Below are 22,800 nucleotides of genomic sequence, written 5' to 3'. Positions count from 1 at the left end.
TGGTGCAGGTCTACAATACTTTTCCTGGTGTCCTTCGAAAGCTCTTTGGTCTTGGCCATGGCGGAGTTTGGAGTCTGACTGTTTGCGGCTGTGGACAGGTGTCTTTTATACAGATGATGAGTTCACACAGGTGCCATTCATACAGGTAACGAGTGGGGAACAGAAAAGCTTCTTACAGAAGACGTTACAGGTCTGTGAGAGCCAGAGATTTTCCTTGTTTGAGGTGACCAAATACTTATTTTCCACCCTGATTTACGAATAAATTCTTTACAAATCCTACCATGTGAATTCATGGATTTTTTTTTCACATTCTGTCTCTCACAGTTGAAGTGTACCTCTGGTGCAAATTACTGACCTCTGTCATCATTTTAAGTGGGGGAACTTGCACAATCGGTGGCTGACTAAATACTTTTTTGCCCCACTGTATTTAAGGTGTGTGCAAGTGTGAGAGCATCTGAAGGGGAGAGAAACGCAACCTAAAGAGATCCTTAAACCGTGTTCATTTGACGTTAAAGGCTTACCTCTGTGCTGTATAAACGTTTGGTTTAAACTATGCCTTCTTGTGTTGCAAGCATTGTTCACTTTTCAGCTTGGAAGAATGTCAGGGTCATTTTTCAATTTTGTGGTTTGTGAACAGATTACATTCTCTCCCAGCGCTCCCTGAGAGCAAAAACTCTGTGAGCGCCTGAATGTGTTTGAAGGTCTACACGCATATACTGGATGGTCCTGATTTTCCCATGTTTAGACTTACGGTACTTATGGTACTTACACCAGTTTGCAGTTATTGGTTCTCAGCATGAACCAGAGGGAGACCACCGAGTTTAGGACCAAACCCGATGTCCATTACGCTTTAAGTCATCCAGCCAAAGAAGTCAAGTTGAGAAGCATAAAATCTCTCATGAGTATGTAACTTGTGTAGAGACAAGCATCAGGGCTTTTTGCCCTGCAGAAAAACTGCATTTAAATTACATTTTGGAAACAAAGGCTTTGTTATTTAAAGCAACTTAACCATAAGGTGAAAGACAATACTACAAAAGCTGAAAAATGCCTGAGCAAATCCAGGCCCCTTTTGTTAAAACTATTGCTGCACTCGATTGAGATTGACCTGGTGTAATTTAAGTTGTATTAAACAAGCTCACAAGGAAGATGGATCACACGATCATTTATAAATCACTATTAATATCACCTTAGGTGGTATGCGTAAGTATTTACAAATCTCAGCATGTTTTTTAAAAGAACAGACCCTCCTCTTTCTGTTAAATACTGTATTTAACTGATATTTTGTGCTGCAGAGAACATCACATCAGGAAGAAAGATCTCTATTATAAAGATTTCTGCTGAATTATACTAAATTTATTTAGTTTAGCATCTGGAAAAAAACACAAGAAAAAAAAAGGAAAATACTCCTGTTACCACTATTTTTAAAGAATTATATTACTCACTGAGGTTAAAGCTGGAAGCACTATTTCCCTAAAGAAAGCCGTAGCTACAGAGGGTAACATTTTGAACTGCATCTTTGCTGTTTAGCCCGCTGTGTGGTGGCTTCAGCTGTGGAAAATGTCTGAATAATAATCTGTGCCCTCGTCACACTGGTCACTTGGACACTCAGTTACGCGTGGCTGCTGGTAGTCACTGTGAAATTGCTCGAAAGCACAGAGACCAGTCTGTGATGCCCTGATTCACTGGTTCAACCCCAACAACATTGGGGATGTTTGATGATACGATGATGCACCAAAACCTCCTTGCGCATACAAGCAAATTCCCACCAGTGTCTGTAGTTTAGACTGGAAGACACTGATTTGTACACACACACTCACTAACTAACAACTAGCCGGTGGAGAAACATGAACCGTAAATAGAGAACATTTTTTTCACACGTACTACTGAAACCAACACGTCTCAGTCACATTTTAGGATATCATGTGAGCAGCTTTAAAAAACAGTGAAACAAAATATTTTTGCTATAATTTCGTATTCTGGAGGGAGTTTTATCTTAGTCTTAACTTGTGTTTCTTTTGGCTAAATTCAACTTTCTTACATAAAAGCAGAAAACACACTGAATGAGGGTGTATTTGAACATCACATCACACCAAAGGATTCTTATCCAACAGCTGCTACTTTATGACTCTGTGCAGTCTGTAACTACTTGACGATGGTAAATATCACAATCAAAGGCTGTTTGATCCAATTTGCAGACCTCTCTGCATTCTGTTATGACTATCCAACCTGTGAACTTTAAATCGCAGTTCCAGTAATCGACCCAGCTGTGCTGGCAGACCTGTGAGAACCAGAAGAGGACACGGCTGTCCGGAGAGGAAAATTGTGAGATATGTATGTTTGTTCTCCTGCTTTATTGTACATGTCCACCAACCAACACAAAGAGTAATTAGAGCCCACATTAAAGACGCAGATAGGCTTTGGGTTGCAGGTTTCCCACTTCTTAAGGTAAACTCTGCTACATAGGTGGCAGGGATCCTTCAGCAGCAAGTAATTACTGCTGTAACTCAGGTTAACACTATTGCTTACACTGTAGATTGGCTACATACTGCAGACTGACTGAGCCAAGTGGCCACTATAAGCAAGTCATACAGAAGCTTACTTTGGAGTGCTACTACACTTATTCCAGTTAGTAACTCCTATGTAGTAAGTCAGGAACCACAAGGTGAAAAACAACTTGTCCCAGAGACAGTTTTATTTAACAGCAGTAAGATTTAGGGTGAAGGATTCACATCCAGAAGAAGAACTACTGTGTCCTTACTTGGCTAAAACGCCCTAGATTTGAAAACTGTGGTAAAAATTTAAATTAGCTTATTACACTCCTATTTAAACAGAAAGAAACCACATTCATGGCAAGGGCTTTTAATAATCTTGCCCACACGCCCAAACACACATCCGAAGCCAGAAAATTAAAGGCCTAATCGTAACAATCACCTCCACTTGGAGACAATTAGCGCACGCGGTGCCAAAAACCCGAGTTAAGACATCCAAAAATTCCTGGATGAAACTCGCTGGCATCAACACGTCGCTATTGTATGGGTGTTTCTGTTTGTGTCTGTGCATGCCTGCGTAAATGCACAGCGAATGTGGAGAAGAATACAAACATCTGCAGAAGGGAGTGCAGCCTGAAATGTAAACAATTAGAAATCAATCACTCGTCCAGAAAATCTGTGCGTGCCTTCACACGCCAACGAGGAGCAGATACTGCGCAGAGGGCGAGGAGAGACGAGCGTGGGGGGTGGGGTGAAAGCTTAGTAGGAGAGGGAAGATTTTCCCATTAATCAAAGGCACAGTTCTGTGTGTTGGTGCTGAACGCTAAAAGGCGCCGAAATCACAAACACATGGATTCTTCATAACGCATATGCACATGTCAGCATGCGAGCTACGGGACTACGCGAGGGTACGCTGTGCGAGTGTCTCCCCAGATGGGAGTGTGCGTGCATCAGTAGCCAGCAACAGACACACCACTGGCTGCATGCACAACACCCACATTTGTTATGTGGGTGTTGTGGTGAGGTCTTGTCCCTGGTGGCATTACCTCAGCAGCACCACTCCAGTACCCACAGCGCACGGATGTGAGACCACATCAAGCGGGGGGGATGCATTCGCTGTGGCACGGTTCGGGCCAAGGATTTACTGAACACATATGCTGATGGAACAAACACAGGGGTGAGAGAAAGATCCCTCGTCCAAAGCCACGTGGCTTTACACCACATTCACCAGCACTCAGCACTTTCAAGCCTCCAAACAACCCTCGCAAGTGCCAAACACCAGTCAGCCAGCCAAAAGCGTACAAGTCCAGAAGACACATGGCTTGTAACTCACTGCTTTCTTCTCAGCTTTTCTCTTGTTTTAAAGAAAATCAGCTCTTGAATTAAAGAAAAAAAAGGATTCCTCTGGTTTGTCACAAACAAATTTCAACAAAGTCGAGGTCTCTTTCGGACTCCCGGCTATGTGAAAACAAACATTTACATTTATGGCTAACTGGACTCACAACAGTAGTTATTTACTCACTGTTTGAAATCCAGGTTTTTCCAATCCAACTCGAGCATGGGCTGCTTCACATCGGGGCAGTGTTTTGATAAATAGTCAATCGCATGCAACGTGAACAGATCCAGAGGAGCTGATTTCTCTAACAACAAGTTTAATAATGAAGAAATGTGAGAGAATTATTTCACAACCGAGTGGTGAAACAAAGCGTGCTTTTCATTAGGGCATCATACAGACGAGGGGACTGTGTGAGAAAACCTTTTGCTGTCTACGTCTTCTGCTCTTTGGATTTGCTGCATGTAGTGAAACAACTCAGTTTACGTCAATAAAAAGAAGCAAATGTTAAAAATATCAGCGCAGTGTGTCCAAGTGTAAGATTCCTTCCACTTTTATTACCATCATACCAAAGGTTAAATGGGGTGGGGATGGTGGTGTCCTTGGAGATTTGTTGCTTGTTTGTACAAATTGAGAACATCCCGGCAGAGACTGAAAATTCTGCCGTTTTTCTGTGGAACTGAGTAGCTGACACACAGCATCCTCTTTATCCAGTGAGACCTCACTTGGGTGAAAAGGTGGAGGAAATTTCATTTTGGCAGTAACATACCTTTACAATGTGCATATTAAAACTGACAGGGACTGGGCTCGCACAAACATTTAAGTGTTTAGAAAGTGTAATCACTAAGTGCAGTAAAGTGAAAAGTGAAAAGATAACTGCCAAAGCTATTACGTATTCTTGTGTGAGCCATAACTTAATGTTAGGAGCCTGATGTCAGAAGTAGCTATCAACTTATTAAACTCGCTTCCATCTTTAGTCTGACGTTGCTTCTGTCCTAACTGGATTAGGCAGGTTTTCCATAACCAGTTGGTAGAAAGCATCGCGTCCGCCTAACTCCATTTCAACATGCTGGTTGTTCTGGGGAGATGGCAAAGTGCGTTTTTCTCCATTTGGTGAACAGCAATGCCTTTTGAGCGCTGAAACACAAGCGACCACTGTCACTTCAACACATCCCTGTTGTGATGCTTGACAACACTTGACTTTGGCATTAACTCTGCCCATTGCGCTGACTTGCTTATCGTTAGTACACCAAACAGCACTTGCTGGACAGATCTTTATTTTGAACTGAGAAAAATCAGTCAAGTGCATGAACGTTAGTTTTATATTAATGAAGCTCATGATTAAGTTCAATAAGGAAGATCTAGGATCACTCATCTGAAGGCTTCGGTGTTTGGCTGCTAGTCTATCAATTTCAATACTGACATCATGACTTTAGTCCAGGGGTGGGGAACTGCAGGCCTCAAGGGCCGCTGTCCTGCAGGTTTTAGACATCACCCTGGGTCAACACACCAACATACCCGAATCAAATGATTATAGTTCATTGCCACACCTCTGGAGAAATTCAAGACATGTTGAGGACGTAATATAGCCATTTAAATTAGCAGTGTTGGATCAAGGACACATCTAAAAGCTGCAGGACACCGGCCCTTGAGGCCTGGCGTTCCCCCACCCCTCCTTCAGTCCAATCATCTTTTCCACCGCCTTATTTGAGCCAATCAGCCTCCACTCTCTGTGGTTTAAATTCCAGTGTCATTCTTCCATTCAGACTCTCATTCATGCCACCCACGTCCTTCGCATCTCCGCCTCACCCGAGTTATTCAGAGCTCCACCCAAGCCTCAGTCTTCCTCTTCACCACCAGCATCTACACTGCGGGGGTTCTCCCCTAAATCCTACCACCGCTGGGATTTCATTCTGCCATGATGGGTCATGGGAGTCTAATTGCCAAATGTATTAATTTAGATTTATCTAAAAGTGTTACCACTTTGGTAACACCAGGTAGTTTGTGTTTCCTCATGAGAAGTGAGGCAGGTGCTTATTACAAAGGCACACTAGAGAAGGTCATACTTTATTAAAATTACAATGTTAGTCACCTATTTTAAGATGATTTATAGTGATCTTTTCCATATGCGTGCTCAGGGTGCTTGCCCTGCCTGACAAAATATTGCATCATTCCAGCAGCACTTGAAACATGGTTCCATGCTCATGTGCAGGAGATATTACCTGGAGGCTTGGAAGGTTATGGGCATTGTTATATGCACTGGCTCAATTTAAGTAAATTTCATCACATCAAAAGCTCAGAAATTCCTGATCGCATTTAACTTGACAATGAAGTCAAAAAACCTTGAACGTAAACACCCTCTCTGTCAGCCAATTCTCGCATTAATGAAGACAAATGAAGTGTTTAATTGTGCAAGACGGTTGCCCTTTCCACCTGGCACAACATGCAAAACACAGCTGCCAAGTCAGCATGCAGCTGAGCAATGGGTTACTTTTTCTGTAAGCTGCTGCTGCCACAGCCACTGAGCGCTCTCCGTGCGTACCACCCAGACTGGCCCTTGGCCCTACAAGCCCAACCCCAATTACTGCGACCCCCGATACCCTGCCAAAAGGCGGAACCGCTCCAGCTCCTGTTCACTCTGAAGCTTCTCATAAAGTGGGGGGAAAAAACAACCCCAACAAATGCTGCCTGAGGTGCAATTGAGCATGTAAAGACATTAAGGCTTGAATTTCTTGGCGTGTGAAGAAGCGAGATAGACTGAGAGCAGACAGGAAGAGACATTTCACTTAAAATTTGATCAAAAGCAGCAATGGGTGCATCACAACCCACCAGAACCAGAAAAAAACACTTTACAAGGCAAACAAACAGTTTGTCACAACAACAAAAACAGAAGAAACTAAACGACTGCTTACTGGAAGTGTCCCACTAAGCCATCATTGATAACACCAGGGCAATGGGCTGGGTCAGTTGGACTGTGCTCTTCTTGCCATGACAATTCAAAATGTCTCATGTGGAAACGGTTAATCCAAGTACTTTGTATACTTTTTGTAAGGCACTTCTGCTCTTCTTCAGTATGAATTGTGTGTGCAGTGCACTTTAATTTCCTCTGGTATGGATATTTTTGGAAGGTATGGGTTCAAAATCTCATTTCTGTATGTAATTTGCCGGATCTCCCTGTGTCTGCCAGGGTGTTTTTTTCCAGGCACTCTTCATTCCAGAGTCCAAAGGCATTTAAGGTGAATCAGTGACTCTCAAGTGGCAGTGGATGTGAGCCAGACAAAGCACAGCGAATGAAGATCTGTGCGCAATTGCAGTGTGAAGCACCGAGTGGTGTCCTGACATGTAAAGAGGCAACCTTTGCTGACATGTTATCCACAATTACCTAGTTAGGAGCTAATATGATGTGTGCAGCATATTCAGCTTGTCCTTAAACTTTGAATTTGTCTGCCAATGTTAAAGAAGCAAAAGTGCTTTCATGCAGATAAACTCATAGCAAAGACACTCCTGCCAGCGAGAACTTCACTAACACACAAACAAAGTATGAGGTGACATTTGCACACAAACACACGCGCACACACTAACAGAGGGATCAGCTTTCAGTAATCTACTTTAAAGTTGCCTGCTGACAAGCTGATCGTATTTGGTGTCTAGACATAGCGGCTAAAGAGAAAACCGTGTGCTCTCTCTCGCTCTTTCCCTCCCGTCTGTTATTTTGACCAAAACAGCACAAAAACATATCAAATCCTGAATGCACTAAATGCTTTCAGATTGTGGCAGATCTGAACTGATGGCAGGTCAGTTTAGCTCTCGTGTGCACTTAGTCTTGCTAAAATAAGCATAGCTTATTGCATTAACCAAATGCTACTTCAAAGCATGCATGCAATGATCAGCATCAATAATGCTATTAGAGATGTGCATGCAACACATGCCATGTGCACTAACCAAGCCCCGTGATATCACGAACGCTCCAGAGAAGCATGACAACATTTCTGCATCATGGTCGCTTTGTAACTGGAATAATTTTTCATTTATCATTTATATTACATAAATATATATTTATTTCTATATAAAAACCTGCACGTTGCACCTTCACACCACAAATGTCTTAAAGTAGGTTTAAAAAGAACAAGGAAAACTAAATAAACACAATAATATTCCCTTAAAAGTAAATAGTGTCCAATGAGTGCGCTGCTGTGGCAGAAGTTTGCACTCTCAATGTGTTTAAAGTGTGTATTTTTAATAATTTGGAAAGTGTGTTCGCTGATGATGGTTTTAGGAGGTGTTCCCGATGGTTTTGCATTTTCCTTGCATATGGCCAGACAACCTATCGATGACATTGTGAAGGTAGATGACTGAATGTTTCAAAATTCGATATGTTAAAATGATTTGCAGTTAAACAGGATTTACGTTATTTATTTGTGTTTTATTCTTTTGTATAAATGAGGTAAAAATGATACGTTTTCATCGTTTTGAAGGATTTTAGTGAGCCGCAGTTCTTTAAACCTCAGCAGATCAAAGGAGCACGCAGGGAAAATAAAAATATTCGTGGCCAAACAAAGAGCAGGACTAGCCAGTGCTAGATTTATGAGCAGATTTTCTGTTTATCTTCACATTCTCACTCATTCAGTCTCATTACAAGGAAAAAAACTTTCTCAGACTAAGCCGCCAACATTTCAGCCACCAGACCCCCTGCACACTTTGAATCAGGAACTTCTCAATCCCATAAATTTACTTAATATATGTTTATGAATGCTGACAGTGCTACAGTAAGCGCATGCCATCATATAATGAATATGGGTTAATTAACAAAGGTATGTTAGACCTCAGCTGTACGAGACAGCTCTATTCCATTGAAGTAGATCGCGCTGAGGCTGCCAGGAAAAACACTTTCCTTTGGAGAGAACAATTCATCTGCGGTTCTCTTGGAGGATGGGGTAAAGGGTGCTGGGGAGGTCAGTCATATTGCCCACCGACCAACCCTGGCATATAGTCGTGAAAGTTAAACGAGAGAGAAAGGGAATATACTTTAGAGGGGATCTGCCTCCTGGGTCACTTGCTAATTAAGCTGCATTTATCTTGGCGTTGAGTCAACCTTAATATTGAACCTAGATCCAACACAGAACAGCGCCACAAGCACACAGAGACTGAAAACAGCTGAGTGCTGAAAGGAATCGCAAGTATGGCTCCTGGGAGTCTGTGAGCTCCTCATCTGAAGACACATTAGCATCATAAATTTAGCAAAACGCAGCATTTGTAACGTCAGTTTAAGAAATCCTCTATTTCTGTTCTGCTATTCAGTTAAGTAAGTAGAAAAAAAATTTGTAGATTTTATACATGCAGGTTAACTGCTGGTAATGTCTGCTTTGGCCTTGAATGTTCTCTAAAAGTCATTCTAGATCATGACAATTTCGTTCTACTGGTCTGTCATCAGATTTTACAGATTACAGATTTCTATCATTTCATCTAAAATAAAGAGGCAGAAGTGCTTTTCCCACAGAGTTAAGTCATTCTATCTATTTACAGTAAATGTGGGGCTATCACAACCAAAGCACCTGTGTGCTGAATGTAACAAAAGTCATTCTAATGAAGCCTATAAAGAGCAGCTGAGGCTGGGATGGCATGACTACAGTATGTCAGAGTGGTTACATAAATACTCTCTGTATGATGTTTGGCTTGAAAATCATTTAAAAAGCGGTTCGTGCAAATTCAAACATTTGCTCGAGGTCAGTGCGTCATAAATCACACTGCTGTTTGGGTTCAGCATGAAATCCAAACGCTGTAAAGATGGCGTTTGTGGTTTCTAACTGTAAACATGTATAACAGCATCTGAATTCTTGACTCCTTATAGTTTCTTTTTCCCGTTAAATATTTCTCCGGCATATAAAAGTTAAATCATTTAAGGGCAGGCGGTATCTAGAGTTCACACGAACATTACAAAGAAGGCGTGGTCAGAACCCTCCCAAAACTCAAAATGACCTTTGCCCTTTGCAGATCTGTAAGACTATCCAGCACATGCAAGTTGTCAAATAAGTCCTCACGATCCTGCTTGAAAGCACGATGGCGAGTTCAAGCAGATATTTTATTTCAAAAGAAATGTCACTGTTTGATTAGTGGTGAGCATCTGTTGAAGGCTGGTGAATATTCAATACGTTGAGGTCAGATGGTTATTTGCCGAGGCGTGGAAACACGTGTCTGAAGGACTTTCTGCAGAGGTCACAGAGGCACGTAAACCAGAAAAATGCGAGTGAAGTCACGTCAACGACAAAACGTGCTCACAGAAAACACAAAAGCGCAACGTAAAAACTCACCTTGAGCTAACTCTTGGCGCTAACGTAATATAGTTAAAAAGCCTTCAATCACTTTTAAAAGATTGCTCTGTTATCACGCCAGGACTAATCCCATCACTGAGGATGAGGATACACATCAATGCCTGCAACAACATCAGTTTGACACCTTCATACCTCCCTCCCCGACCGCTTAGATAAAACATCTGGGAGAGAGATCAGCTGACAAAAACTGCCACAGGCAGGAATCATGTGTCATCAAAGGTGATGGCAGAGCGCGAGGAATGCGATGGGGCACCCCACCCCCGAACACGCAACAAATGTTAGTGCGTTTGCGTGTGCTGCCCTGTTTTGCATCAAGCTGGGTCAGCCTGCAGTCAGATTACACCTCCTCTCCCAAGGTCCCACAATCATCATTCACTTGCATTCATTACTGAGGTGTAACATAGATGATTTTTCACTCCTCTGCTGCGAAGTGTTATGTAAACACACTGCGATAGATTTATTGGCTGTTTTAGTTTTATCTGACATCTCGATTTATTTAAATGCGAGTTCTAAGGGAAGGAGAATTGGATATTTGAAGTTTATGTTTGAAATTAAAAAGCAGGAATGTGGGAATTCGGTAATAACCAGCTAGAACCCCCTTAAGGTCATCTGGAAGAGGCTGCCTTGGTTATTCCCTGGGTCCCCAGACATGGGGAAGCTGCTTTTACCTTTTATGCTGTGCTCCTGCTTTGTGTGGCACATTGTGTTTTCACCTGCAATAAAACGTGCTATACATATTAAGTTTTTGCTAACAGAGATGAACGGCGATGCTTTTAAACTTACCGGGTCTTCTGGTTTTTGGCCGCCATCATGCAGAGGCTCTTCAGCAAGGTGATCTCGCCGAATCAGCGTGAATTCCCTGATGAACACTGCATCTCCATTGTTGGCCCACACGGCAATCTGAAAAAACAAAGCCACAGTAGCAAAAGTCCTTTGAGTTAAAACACCAACAGCACTGGTGAGACAATTTATGGATTCAAGAATGCTTTAAATGAAATTCTCGTCACATCAGCAGATGCCCCAGCTCCACCTTACGGTGTGGGAACAAGAACAGCTGCGTCCCAAAGTGTCAACAGTCATAGCTATTTGTAATGGTAGCTGACGGTTGCGCAACTTTTACATAATCGTACACAGTTCACACTGCAATTACACATGATTGCAGAGGTGTGAAGACAGGGCAGGGTGTTAATGGAAGCCTTTTGAGAGCGTGTTTGCAGTGATGTGATGCAGCTGAAGGAGGCAGTTGCAGGTTATTATCAAGCTGTGCAACAAGTTGTTGCAACGATATGTTGTCCCTCTGGAACAATGATGAGATTTTTTTTTAATTAAGCAAAACTGTTGCTCTTGCTGGGCCTCCTGAGGTCTGTTTTTTCTTTTCTTTTTGGTTTCTTCTCTCAACCACACATCCCTCCTAATGATGGGAATCATTACAGGCTCTGGAGGAATTCACAGCACAGGAGATCTGATATCACAAGATGTAGTAACTCACATCTTCAGTCAGGAGAGACTGGTGGGGGTGAAGGGTATGTTGGATAGGGCCCATTAGCAGCACAGCAGGGCCCGCATTCTGAAAGACGTGCAGATTCACTGAACGGGGGCCTTCAGCTGCTATCCTTGGGTCATAAACAGCCCTGTAATAACCCGGGTCGACTGCCTGCCTCCCGGGCCTGTGCTAAGGCAGCACGATGCAGGGCTGTGCATGTGGGTTTGGGGCACTTGAGGCTCAATGTAGTGGGTTGTAGAAATTTTTTGCTGAGGCGAAAAAAGCGCTGCTAAGCAACTGCAGCAAAACTTACGCTGGCTCTGTGTGGGAAAGAGCCGCAGAATGTGCTCTCAAATAAGACAAATCAAATCTGGTGTAAAGCCCCACACTCAGCACCGCTTAGCTGCAGTCACTTAGACTGTGGGGGGCTTCTGTAACAACTCATAAGTCACAGCGTGGCCAAAAGCCTCCTTGGATGACAGAGACCATAATACACAGGCTTGCTTTTGTTGGTTATGGAGCTGAAGATGTGGCAGCTGTTGGGCCAAGTGTAACACTTCGGTTTATACGTGTCTGAAGATGAACAAAAATAAACATTTTACTTTAGACTGTTTATAATTATTCCAAAGTGGTTGCATGTGGGAGTCTGCAAATCCAGAAGGAGACAAATGAGTGTGAAGACTCACTTGTTAGAAAGTGGTAAAACATGCTGCTGGAAATTTCCAACCGTGCCTCAACAGTTCGAATATCTAAGATCTGTTATGTCTACGCAAGTGAATTCAGCACATTTTAACATCCACCCATTCGTTTTCTTCCACTTATCCAGTTCAGGGTCATAGGGGCTAGAGCCCAGCTGTCATAGGGTGACTGGCAGCGTGCACCCTGGACAGTTTGCTCATCTGACATTTGAAACCAAATAACTGATATGGAAACCTCCAAAACAGTCTATTTCTGAGCATATTGCGCAGGATCTCTAGTCATATGACTAATGTTGTGTCCTTTCTGCTACTGATGCTGAAAAGTAAATGTTGAAGAACCACGCACTATACCGGAGGCTGAGCAAATACCCAGTAAGTCAAGCGTGCAAACATTAAGAAGCTCTGCTGATGTGTGTGTCAGCTAACACGCTCCACAACTTGACTGCAAATGAAGGCCGTGCAGACAATGCAACAAATGTTCCTTCTTAAAACAGACCCCAAACCACAGAAATTACCTTATTGCTATTTTGTAAAACCAGTAAATAACTGACACTGCCTCTGGATTGGCAGACTGGAGCAATGGTTCCCATCTTTAAGAAGGGGGACCAGAGGATGTGCTCCAACCTACAGGGGGACAACTCTCCTTAGCCTTCCTGATCTATGCCAGATATATGCCAGGGTACTAGAGAGGAGAGTTTGTCAACCCTTGGATGCAGGAAGAACAATGCTGATCAAGAAAAACTGGACTCGCTTAAAATTGGGCATGCATGCAGCAGAAATGAGCTTTCGCCAAAGGGTGACTGGGTTCTCCCTTAGAGATAGGGTGAGGAGTTATTCTAGAGGGACTCGGAGCCACTGCTCCTCCACATTGAAAGGAGCCAGTTGAAGTGGTTTGGGCATCTGACAAGGATGCCTCCTGGGCGTCTGCTAGTTGGAGTGTTCAAAGTATGTTTGACTGGGAAAAGGCCCTGGGGCAGACCCAGGACACACTGGAGAGATTGCATCTCTTGGCTAGCCTGGAAAGGAGGAGGTAAATAGGGAGAGGGAGGTCTGTGCTGCTTAGGCTGCTGTCCCTGTGATCTCTTTGGATAAGAGGAAGAAAATGGACAGATGGATGGTCCCAATTGGGAAATAACAGATGATGAAGCAAAGCCTAATTTGGGGTGTTTATATCCTATGATAGGTTAAAAATCTAACTTTAACCTTTAACTTTAAAGATCTATGAGTATTCAAGTGTTTTCATGCACCTGTGACATATCAGTGGGTGATGTCAGGGTGGCTACTTCATTTTTTAATATATTTTATGGATATTTTTCAAATAAATTAATATAAACAGACCTAAAAAGGGCGTACACTCAACAGAGTACACAAACATGACTCCGCTAATGTCGCTCCGTGTCGGCCAAATATGGGAATTAATGAGTGTGTTAGATCTTTGACAAGCACAAATGTTCCAGTTTATGTACACTTAAAGTTTGAAGTTTGGAGCCAACTCCAACTGGTATTCAAATATCTAAATCTGCATTTGGGTTTAAATGCAGTGTGTGTATGTGCGCGCGTCAATGTCACAAAGAGCAAGGGTGGAAGTAAAACAGGGAGCCAAGATGGTGATTCATTAACCTCCAAGGCGAGTTAGATTTCAAAGAGCACGTCTCAACCAAGGAAGAGGAGAGGAAGTGAACTCCGGGGCAAGTTGGGTCTTCAAAAGCACATAATCAACAGTAATAACATCCAACCTGATATTATAATTGAGCTTTCCTATAACGAGGTGCCAGCTTCCACTGTTTGGGTGGAAACGATGAAAAACGAGTGACTTTTGCCAAAACCTAGACTTCTGTTTCATGCACTGGTGCCTTTGATTAATAAGATTCCTTCCAATGTTTAGATAAGGAACCCCCCCTCACCCCCTTTTAAAGACTTGCTGCTGTCTGAATAAAACCTAAGAGGAAAAGATATTTTTGCTAATCTACTTTCAGAGGGGTTTATGTGAGCTTTCATTTAACACATCTTGGAGGAGGAAACACGGTGGCCCTATTTTCCTCCCTTTCTCTACTCTTCTTTCATAACCAAAAAACCCCAGCATGACCTTTTTCTCATCTGAGGATTTTCACCATATCCGTTGCTACCCGCCCACACATCAGCTAGTTAGAAGATTTGTTTAAGCATGAGATTATGAGTGCTTAGCAATATTTCAATTACACATCAGGGTTTCAGAACTGATGAAGGTAACTCATAAAAAATGCTGAGACTTGGCACACCTCAGGTTACAAGACACCCCTTAATGTACTGTAAGATGAAAAGGAAAAAACAACCCGCCTGGTTATAACTTTCACCTCAGCTATCCACACAGGAAACCTTAAATGTAACAGTTCATGACAAAGCTTTGTGAGAAAACTAAGTAAAATTGAAGCACTACTTTCATCACATTCTCTGATTCCTGATGGATTATTTAGTTATCTAATATTCTTCCTCAGGCAGCCTTTGAAGTTGTACCACCTCCCCAGTTTCTCTGCCAGATTTCACTCAACTTGATTTACTAGTGTCTGTCTCCCAAGTGCAGTCTGTCCTAAGAACAAGAAGAGAAGAAGGGCAAGGAGCTCAACTTGCTGTGATCTTCAACTCCCACCACTTTTCATCTGGAACAGCATTAGGAATGAGAAGCCTCAGGAGACAGAGAGGGAAAAAAATCATCAACCTCTGATTGATGAAATATTTTCCTGGCACTGTCACATCCCTTTGCGTGCGGGTCTGTGTGTCCCACTTGTTAACGTCTGCTAACGATGCACAGCACCTTCACGGTGATGCACTTTGTTTCTATGACACTTTAAAGTTGTCTTGAAGCAGCCTGCTTTACTTACAATCTGGTGCATTTCCTGTTGAAACAGGATACTATAAAACAGTGCAAGAAGAGATTAGTTAAAAATGTAAACAGAATTCAACACATTCACATGGCGGCCATTTGCCTCGCTAGGGTCTCGCTAAAGGGAAGCTCAAGTATTATTACTAGAATAACGTTGCTGCTCCAGGTGGGAAATCAAATAATTTGGATAAATCAGAAATATCACACACTCTCTTGGTTACTCAACAACTGAAGAGACAATACATAGAAAAGTAGTGGGGCGTACTGGTCAATTAGCTAATGCTAGACAACGGCTACACTTAGCATTCAAACATTTTCTAGCTAACTTTGCTACCAAATAGTGTTAGAGTAAAGGTGTAAATCGAATCTGAAATATCAAGTTTGGACACAGTTTAGATGCATTTAAGTGTTGAAGGAAATAATGCTGGATTCACTCATTCTGACAATATCACATTAGCTAACTCTGAAAATGTTCTGGTTAAGCTAGTAATATTACGCAACATTAAACTCACTGGAAGACATGCATTCAACAGCAACTTTATTAAGTACACCTGTTCAGCTGCTTGCTATCAGAAATATGGACTGCGACTGTCCCATGTAACTGTCTTTAGGGTTCACAGAGAATGGTCTGAAAAGGAGTGAGTAGTAGTGAGTGAAAAAGCCTTATTGATGCTGGAGGTTAGAAGAAAATGGGCAGACTTATTCGAACTAATGGGAGGGCAACAGTAACTAAAATAGCCACTGCACACCTAAGGTATGCAAAAGAGCTTCTCTGAACACATAAACCATGAAGCAGATGGGATTCAGCAGAAGATGCTTGGCAAAATGTTACTTTGTCTGCAGACTCTCAATTTGAGCTGCAACTCTCAAATGGTAGAGTCCGAATTTGTTGTAAACAACATAGAAGCATGGCTCCATCCTGCCTCTTATTTTTTTTTTTTTATTTACATTTTCTCCCTTTACTGTACAGATTGTGTGATCTCCCAAATGCAATGCAATGCAAACTGCTGATTCTGCATCGTAGATACTGGTCCAGAAAATATTACCTATTATGCAGTTACTGCTGTGTATTATTTCACACAAAGCAGAGGGCGGGAATGACAAAATATTTTTTCATACCAGAAAAAGCTGCGATATCATATGTTATAGTGCATCATGGCCATATTTGGTCAAAGCTGATAAAGCAATGGGACTCATTGACGTCAGAAACCATCAAGCAATTCCAAGTCCAAGCCCTTATAGAGAGTAAAGTTGAGAAAGAGAGCGTAGGCGACGTCACTATCCTTCATAAACACAAACCTTTGACCAGTGAGCACGCGGCTTGCAGCAGCACAGTTTCTTCACTCTATGTCCGGTTGTGCAGTCCCGTTCAAACAGAAGACACAAGCAAGACAGCGCTCCGATGTGACAGGCGTACCTCTGCTCATCAAAAGCCATGGCGGTGGAATCGACCGTTTCACCTGAACATCACAGCCTCTCATATGTCCAGCACAGGGGCAGATATGATGAAGTCCAAAAATATCAAAACGCGAGGAAGAGGAGCTCAAAAGATTTTTACCCTCCTCTGATGGCCTCTGTGAGGAGATTCTCTGTGAGAATCGGGGATGGAGAAACTGAACAGACTTTGAGTCACACGGACAATGTGTTAGGCTTTGTGGCCTTCCAGATGTCAAATATAGGAAAAGAGGTGAGAATTACACTGTTGCATTGCTGATACTATGGCTGATCAGAAAGGTCCTTTCAGATATGTTATTTGAACTGTTTGGGAGTCAAACTGAGACAAACCGTTTTAATAAAAACTGACTGTGTGGTTTGTTAGAAATAGTCTCAAAAGTAAAAATCTGTACATTCAGTGCACGTAAATACAACGAAAGAGAAAAAATGTTTTTTTGGCATCAGAGAAGGTTTGGATGAAGGTTTTTTAATCCAACTAAAGTGAACATGCCTCCAATTTTCTCTCGTTTCAGGTGTTGGCTTTATCGTCTGACAGGAAGCAGTCAGCAAGACATCAACACCTAACAGACCCGACTGTCACCATCTATCATTAATACGGCCTGTGAAACTGCTGCTCATAAACTGGAAATATAAAACGAAAAGCCTTGCATTTATAACACGGAGGGACTATTTCAGGCCTTGTAAATGTGTATAATAGTTTTTGCTACTATATTGAAAAAACATTTGTAAATGGTTTCTGAATTATGTATTTATTTGTAATGGGACAAAAAATGCTAAAAAGTTGTTTAGTACAGTTTAAATTGGGGAATAAAATGAAAATAAAAGGACAAAACTACACTTGTGTAGTTTTTTTACTGTATCATCACTTTTACAGTCTAGTGTTGAATGTCAGGGATTCCTTGCAGCTGCCTGATGAGTAACTACAGCATTAGCCAACTGTTTCCATTAGCTATTTTGCACAAATAAAGACAGAGGACCGGTATACTTATATTAACTAAATCAATCAGGCTACATCATTCAGCAAGGTTATCCATAACCTGCCCCTGACTCAGAGTTATTTACTGTGTCCCATGGTTTCTCTGCGCGAGGCAACGGGATAACTCATCCAAAGAGTTCATCATCGATCATTTTATTCCACAGTTGTCACCAGCCATTTTTCTGAAACTATCCAGTGGCTTTTGCAAAAATCCCTTCTAACCACAAAATATCTGCCTGCAATGCAAACAGAGACCAAATACTGTAATGCTCACACCGGCTGTGCCTTTACAATAAATCACAGCTCGTCACTCCCGAGTTGACCACGAGCTGACTGCAACCTGAGCGCTTGACCCGTCTAAGTGTGCAACATTAGCAAGTAGCATATTTCCTTCTAAGCAGACAGGTTGGTCCACCTGCTGACCATGTGCGAGGCCACGAGGGTTCATTGTGGAGTTTCAGCTTTAGTGGGGAGCTAATTATGTGGTGGGACAACTCAGTGCCTCCAACCCTTGGTTTGCAGTACATTCAGTACAGATGGAGCTGTGAAATTCAGTCCTGGGGCTTTTGTATCCTATTATCCAGCATGGAGACATCTCAATGCAAAAATAGCTTCATGGCTAACATTAATCTGTGTACCAGACATCGTGTGGTTTCCCTGCTCAGGTAACAACCTCTCTTATATTTAATGTGGAGGTTTGTAATAAAGCCATCCAAGAAGTCTGACAGTTTAAACGACAGCGTGGAGTGCTGTGACACTGTAAGTAGCTGAGCACACAGAACTACCACTGGAAGTGTACAGATGATTTTGCATGATTCTCCCTCACCTGCAGTCGAATACAAAGCCAGTCAAATCAAGGTACTGATAGAGAAAGAAAGCACCCTCTCTGGTCCCCACTGAACTGGTAAAAAGCACACAAGCAAAGCAGCTGTGTATAAGATGTCATTCTGATTTACTGTTTAAAGACCTCCTTGGAGAGGTGGATCTCAGCACTTCTGTGCATGTAAAACACCCAAGATGCTTGGAAAAAATCTGAGCGATGTGGGGAATAACTTTAGGAGTACAAACAAGACAGAAGGAAAATATGAGCTGTTAAAAACAGATAAAGAAGGCAGATAAGATAAATCAAGCAGCTGATTTCAAAGTAAACATTAGCACTGTGTAGCACTTTCTGTATTGGGTTATTCGGTCCCATTTATTTCAGTGCACACATGTGGGGGGGTTTTAAGCTGGAAAGTCAACATTTCTGTATACATAATAAATAAGAAAGCTACGTATAATGTGCAAGTTACCTGTTATAGGGCAACGCTACTTTACCTGTGTGTGGATATCAGTTTGTTGTGGTTCAAAAATCAAATGAATGCAGCTTTAACTTGTTACAGAGAAACAGCTTCTCACGTCAGATCAAATTTAAAGGAGGCGCAGTGAAAGAAACAGTCATGTACAATAACACGAGTCTGATGAGACACTCTTGACCCCGCAGGGCTCACAGAGTATACCAGCTGCAGGAAAAGATAACAGGGCCACACGGGTTCCCACAGTGCTAGCGAGTGGAGACTGACAAAGTACTGAAGGGAAGACCACATCTGCACACATCTGGCACAGAGATGAAGGGGAAGGCATTAGACCAAGACATACAACTTTCTTCATTACTTCAAATTGGAAACCATGCACCTCAGTAACTCTTCTGCTAGAGCACGCACAACTTGTGCTTAAGCATGTCTTCAATTAACACACTGACCTTGTTAATTCGTTAAAATACAACAGGAGGTTTTAACAGCACGATTCAGGATTTCTGTACTGATCGGTTACCTTCTTTGAAACTGCAGTTTAAGGTCTGGCTAACCAAGGCCTCAATCACACAGGCCTTGAGACCTGTCAGCAGGTTGCTCTGGTTCCTGATACTTTGCATGGAATACAAATAGAAACAAAATTAGAAAGAGAGAGCATATTTCGTCATCTTGGCTTCTCTTCATTATGTCCTTATTAAATCCGGAATCTAATTTACAATCCTTCTTGTCACATACAACATCTTGAAAAATCAGGCCCATTCTCAACTGAAAGACCCCAGTAGAGCACTTTGCTCTTAGACTGCTGACTTACTTGTGGTTCCTTGAATGTTTAAAAGTAGGCAGTCTTCAGCTTTCAGCCCACTCCTCTGTGGGCGGAGACAGACACCCTCTCGCTTTTAAGAAGATTAGGCTTAAAACTGAGTGTTTCTTCTTCACCACTCAGCACTCGGCATTTAATCATTAGTTATTATTAATATCTGGCTCTCTTCCACAGTGTGTTTTTTGTCCTGTCTCCTTCACCTCCAACCAGTAAATGCTCGCCCCCTCCCTGAGCCTGGTTCTGCAGAGGCTTCTTCCTGTTAAAATAGTTTTTACTTCCCACTGTCGCCAAGTGCTTGCTCATTAAGCAATAGTGAAACTGTGACAAAAGTCTGACTCAAACTAGAAATGGAGAATTGCCTTTTGAAATGTGCTGCAGCAAGGCACAACGTTTATTCTGAAGGCAGATATCTCCATTTCCAGGTCCCTTGGAATTTTATAAGTTTCACTGCAGCTCAAAGAGTAAATGCCACAAAATGTTTGCAACCAAAATAATCACACGGAGGGTTTTAGTGCAGCAACCTCTTTGCAGTTGTTTTCACTCAGCAGCAGCCAGCAACCTCCAGCAATCTCTCATCAACCGGTCGGGGAATACATATTTTTCCCTAGGAGTTCGCCAGGGTTGCTGACCAGTCTCTAGGTCTGTGTGAGTCCGATGAATTTAGGATTCATTGCTAGTTAAAAATGTGTCTATTGTGACTAAACGTTTGTAATTTTACTAGCTTCAAAGAACCTTGCTTCCAAAGTTTTACACATTAAGAATTATGCGCATTCACTCGTAACAGTGTCTCTGGCAACAGAAGTTGAGTAGTAACGAGATATTACTTTTTTGGGTCAAGCTGGCCTTTCAGTGACTGAAAGAAAAAGAAGGGAGGCCTCAGCTGGGCTCGGCTTTGACGTCACAGCTCTGATTCAAGACATCCACCCAGTTTGCATCTTCCATCACACCCACTTAAAAGACAAAAAAGTCACTTGTTTGTCTAAGCCTCTGCCCATGATGAATGGCCTTGGCTCTTTGTTCTGGTTGATTCCATCGTGAAACACAGATGTGAAGGTTATGTAAGAAGAGTGTGAAACCCAAGCAAGCAAGGGTGGACAAATCATGATCGAGTCACATTTTCAAAGGAGGAGATAGTTTACCGAAATCATCCATCTTCTGCTCCGCTGGCCTTACGACAAAGGCAGATTGACCAAATCTATCATGTTATTTCACACCGAAGAGGATCGTTAAATGTTATTAATTTACCACAACGGGCGCAGAGTAAGTTGCCTGAAGTAACCATCTGGGCAGGGATAGAAAGACATCCATCTCTAACCTTTAAGATCATGCATCTCTGGCCTGTTTGGTGCTCTGCGTATCGCATTCTGTCTGATAAATACACCTGATAGAAAGCATATGTACACTTCATACATATTTATCACTGAAAAGCATCACTACTGTGTGAGAGAAACTGTAAACTATCATATCAATATAACGCTAGCAGCCGTGCAACCATCGGACATGGATGGGGTGTATATGTTTTAGGGGGGCTGCAGCAGCTGTGTAGCTGCTTTTCCTCGCAGCTTTTCATTAGTCTGATCGATTCATTAGTCCATCTGTGGATCTGTCCAGTGGTGTTAAGTAATGCTGACTTCTGTCAGTAATGAAGCTGTGCAAGTGTGTGAACACAGGGCCGCCTGCCATGACCAAAGAGGCTACAGAGATGGATGGTGCAGTGGTGCGTTTGATTTACTGTACTGCACGCACACACACACATTCAAAAACATCTGTCCCCCTTCATCACATCAGTTCGTAGAAGGATTCAAATAGACAGCTGGGTGGCACAATTACAACTCGATGTTCCACGCATAGCAGGCCAACGAGTTCACTGTGCTACTGCACAGCCGATGCAAAACACCAGGGTCATTTCACACATGACGGCGATCGTCACAAGATAACTGAAGGTAACAGTTTCTACAGGGTTTCGTGGCTTTGTAACTTTCCATTCAGGTTTTAGTCTTCAGATGCTTACAAAGAAAATGATGTAAGACCCACATAAAATACGCTTCTTTTAAAAAATGCAATTAATAGCTGATTTATTTACGAAGCATTTGATCATTTTACAGCAGGTGGGTTAAAGTACATCACTCATCAAAAACTATTAAAAGAACATAAAAATTACATTGTCAGTGTGCAACACTGTCTCACAGCAGTTTTTGAAATACTCGGCCAAAATTAGTCATGTTCCTGGGAATAAAAATTAAAAATGTAACTCATATTTATAAATTCTTGTCCATTTTATGACTGCAATATGACATAAAAATGTCGGTTCAATTATATTTTCCCTCTGAACTGTGTGGTGCAAAACCGGATCAGATTTGGGTTTTTGGAGGGCCCAAAGTCAAGTAGTACTGGTCACAAATCAGCAAATTTCTCCTATTTCATCTATTATTTAACATACCATTAGCTGTTGCAGAATTCTCTGTGGCGGTGGCCCACACATTGATCATGCATGAAAGCGGTTGATGCCAGACCTCCCAGAAGACCAATCCACTAATCACACTTTTCTTTGAAATAGACAAAGAACAAACCTGGCAAGCTGTTAGCGTGAATCGTGGCCAAATAACTGGAACCTTGGGGGTTTTCAGTAAAGGTAACACTTCTTCACCAGTGAAATCAGTGTAAACTGTGCTGTACTGATCTGTGAAGAATTGCGAGACCTCTGCAGTCTCATACCGCAGCAAAGGCCAACAAATTTGTTCCGCAGAGTTTCCCAAACTGTTTTCACCGACATCAACGTGCGCTGTGAAAGCCGTCTGCGGTTACCGTCGAATTACTAGTGCATTCCTTCTCCCAAATTAAGCCCCTCATTTGCGGAGTTGCCTGACCATCCAACAATCTTAATTTCCATATTCTGTGGCATTCTCGAGCCCTGACCTCATCTGGCTGGCAGCGAGGCAAATAATGAAATGGGCCCTGCCTTTAGCGTGGCATCTTTAAGTATCCAGCAATCTGCTCCCTAATCTATACTCCATTCTTCAATTGTGTTCCACATTATTGGAAGCCAGCTGCACATCAGGCACAAA

General features: G+C 42.3%; 1 protein-coding gene across 3 annotated transcripts in view; it reads right to left on the bottom strand.

Annotated features, from left to right (window-relative positions):
• LOC308393281 (ADAMTS-like protein 1) overlaps positions 1-22,800 on the bottom strand; it is a 102,911-nt gene that overhangs the window by 55,429 nt on the left and 24,682 nt on the right. For all 3 annotated transcript variants that reach the window (XM_080876925.1, XM_080876926.1, XM_080876929.1), the window contains exon 2: positions 10,935-11,051. In XM_080876925.1, the coding sequence (XP_080733051.1) occupies positions 10,935-11,051 (117 nt within the window). The remainder of the gene's footprint in view (positions 1-10,934; positions 11,052-22,800) is intronic.

The sequence above is a fragment of the Rhamphochromis sp. 'chilingali' genome, assembly GCF_963969265.1.
Source record: "Rhamphochromis sp. 'chilingali' genome assembly, chromosome: 1".
NCBI classification, from domain to species: domain Eukaryota; kingdom Metazoa; phylum Chordata; class Actinopteri; order Cichliformes; family Cichlidae; genus Rhamphochromis; species Rhamphochromis sp. 'chilingali'.
The sequence above is the reverse complement of the archived record's forward strand: the minus strand, read 5'-3'. Positions and strand labels throughout refer to the sequence as shown.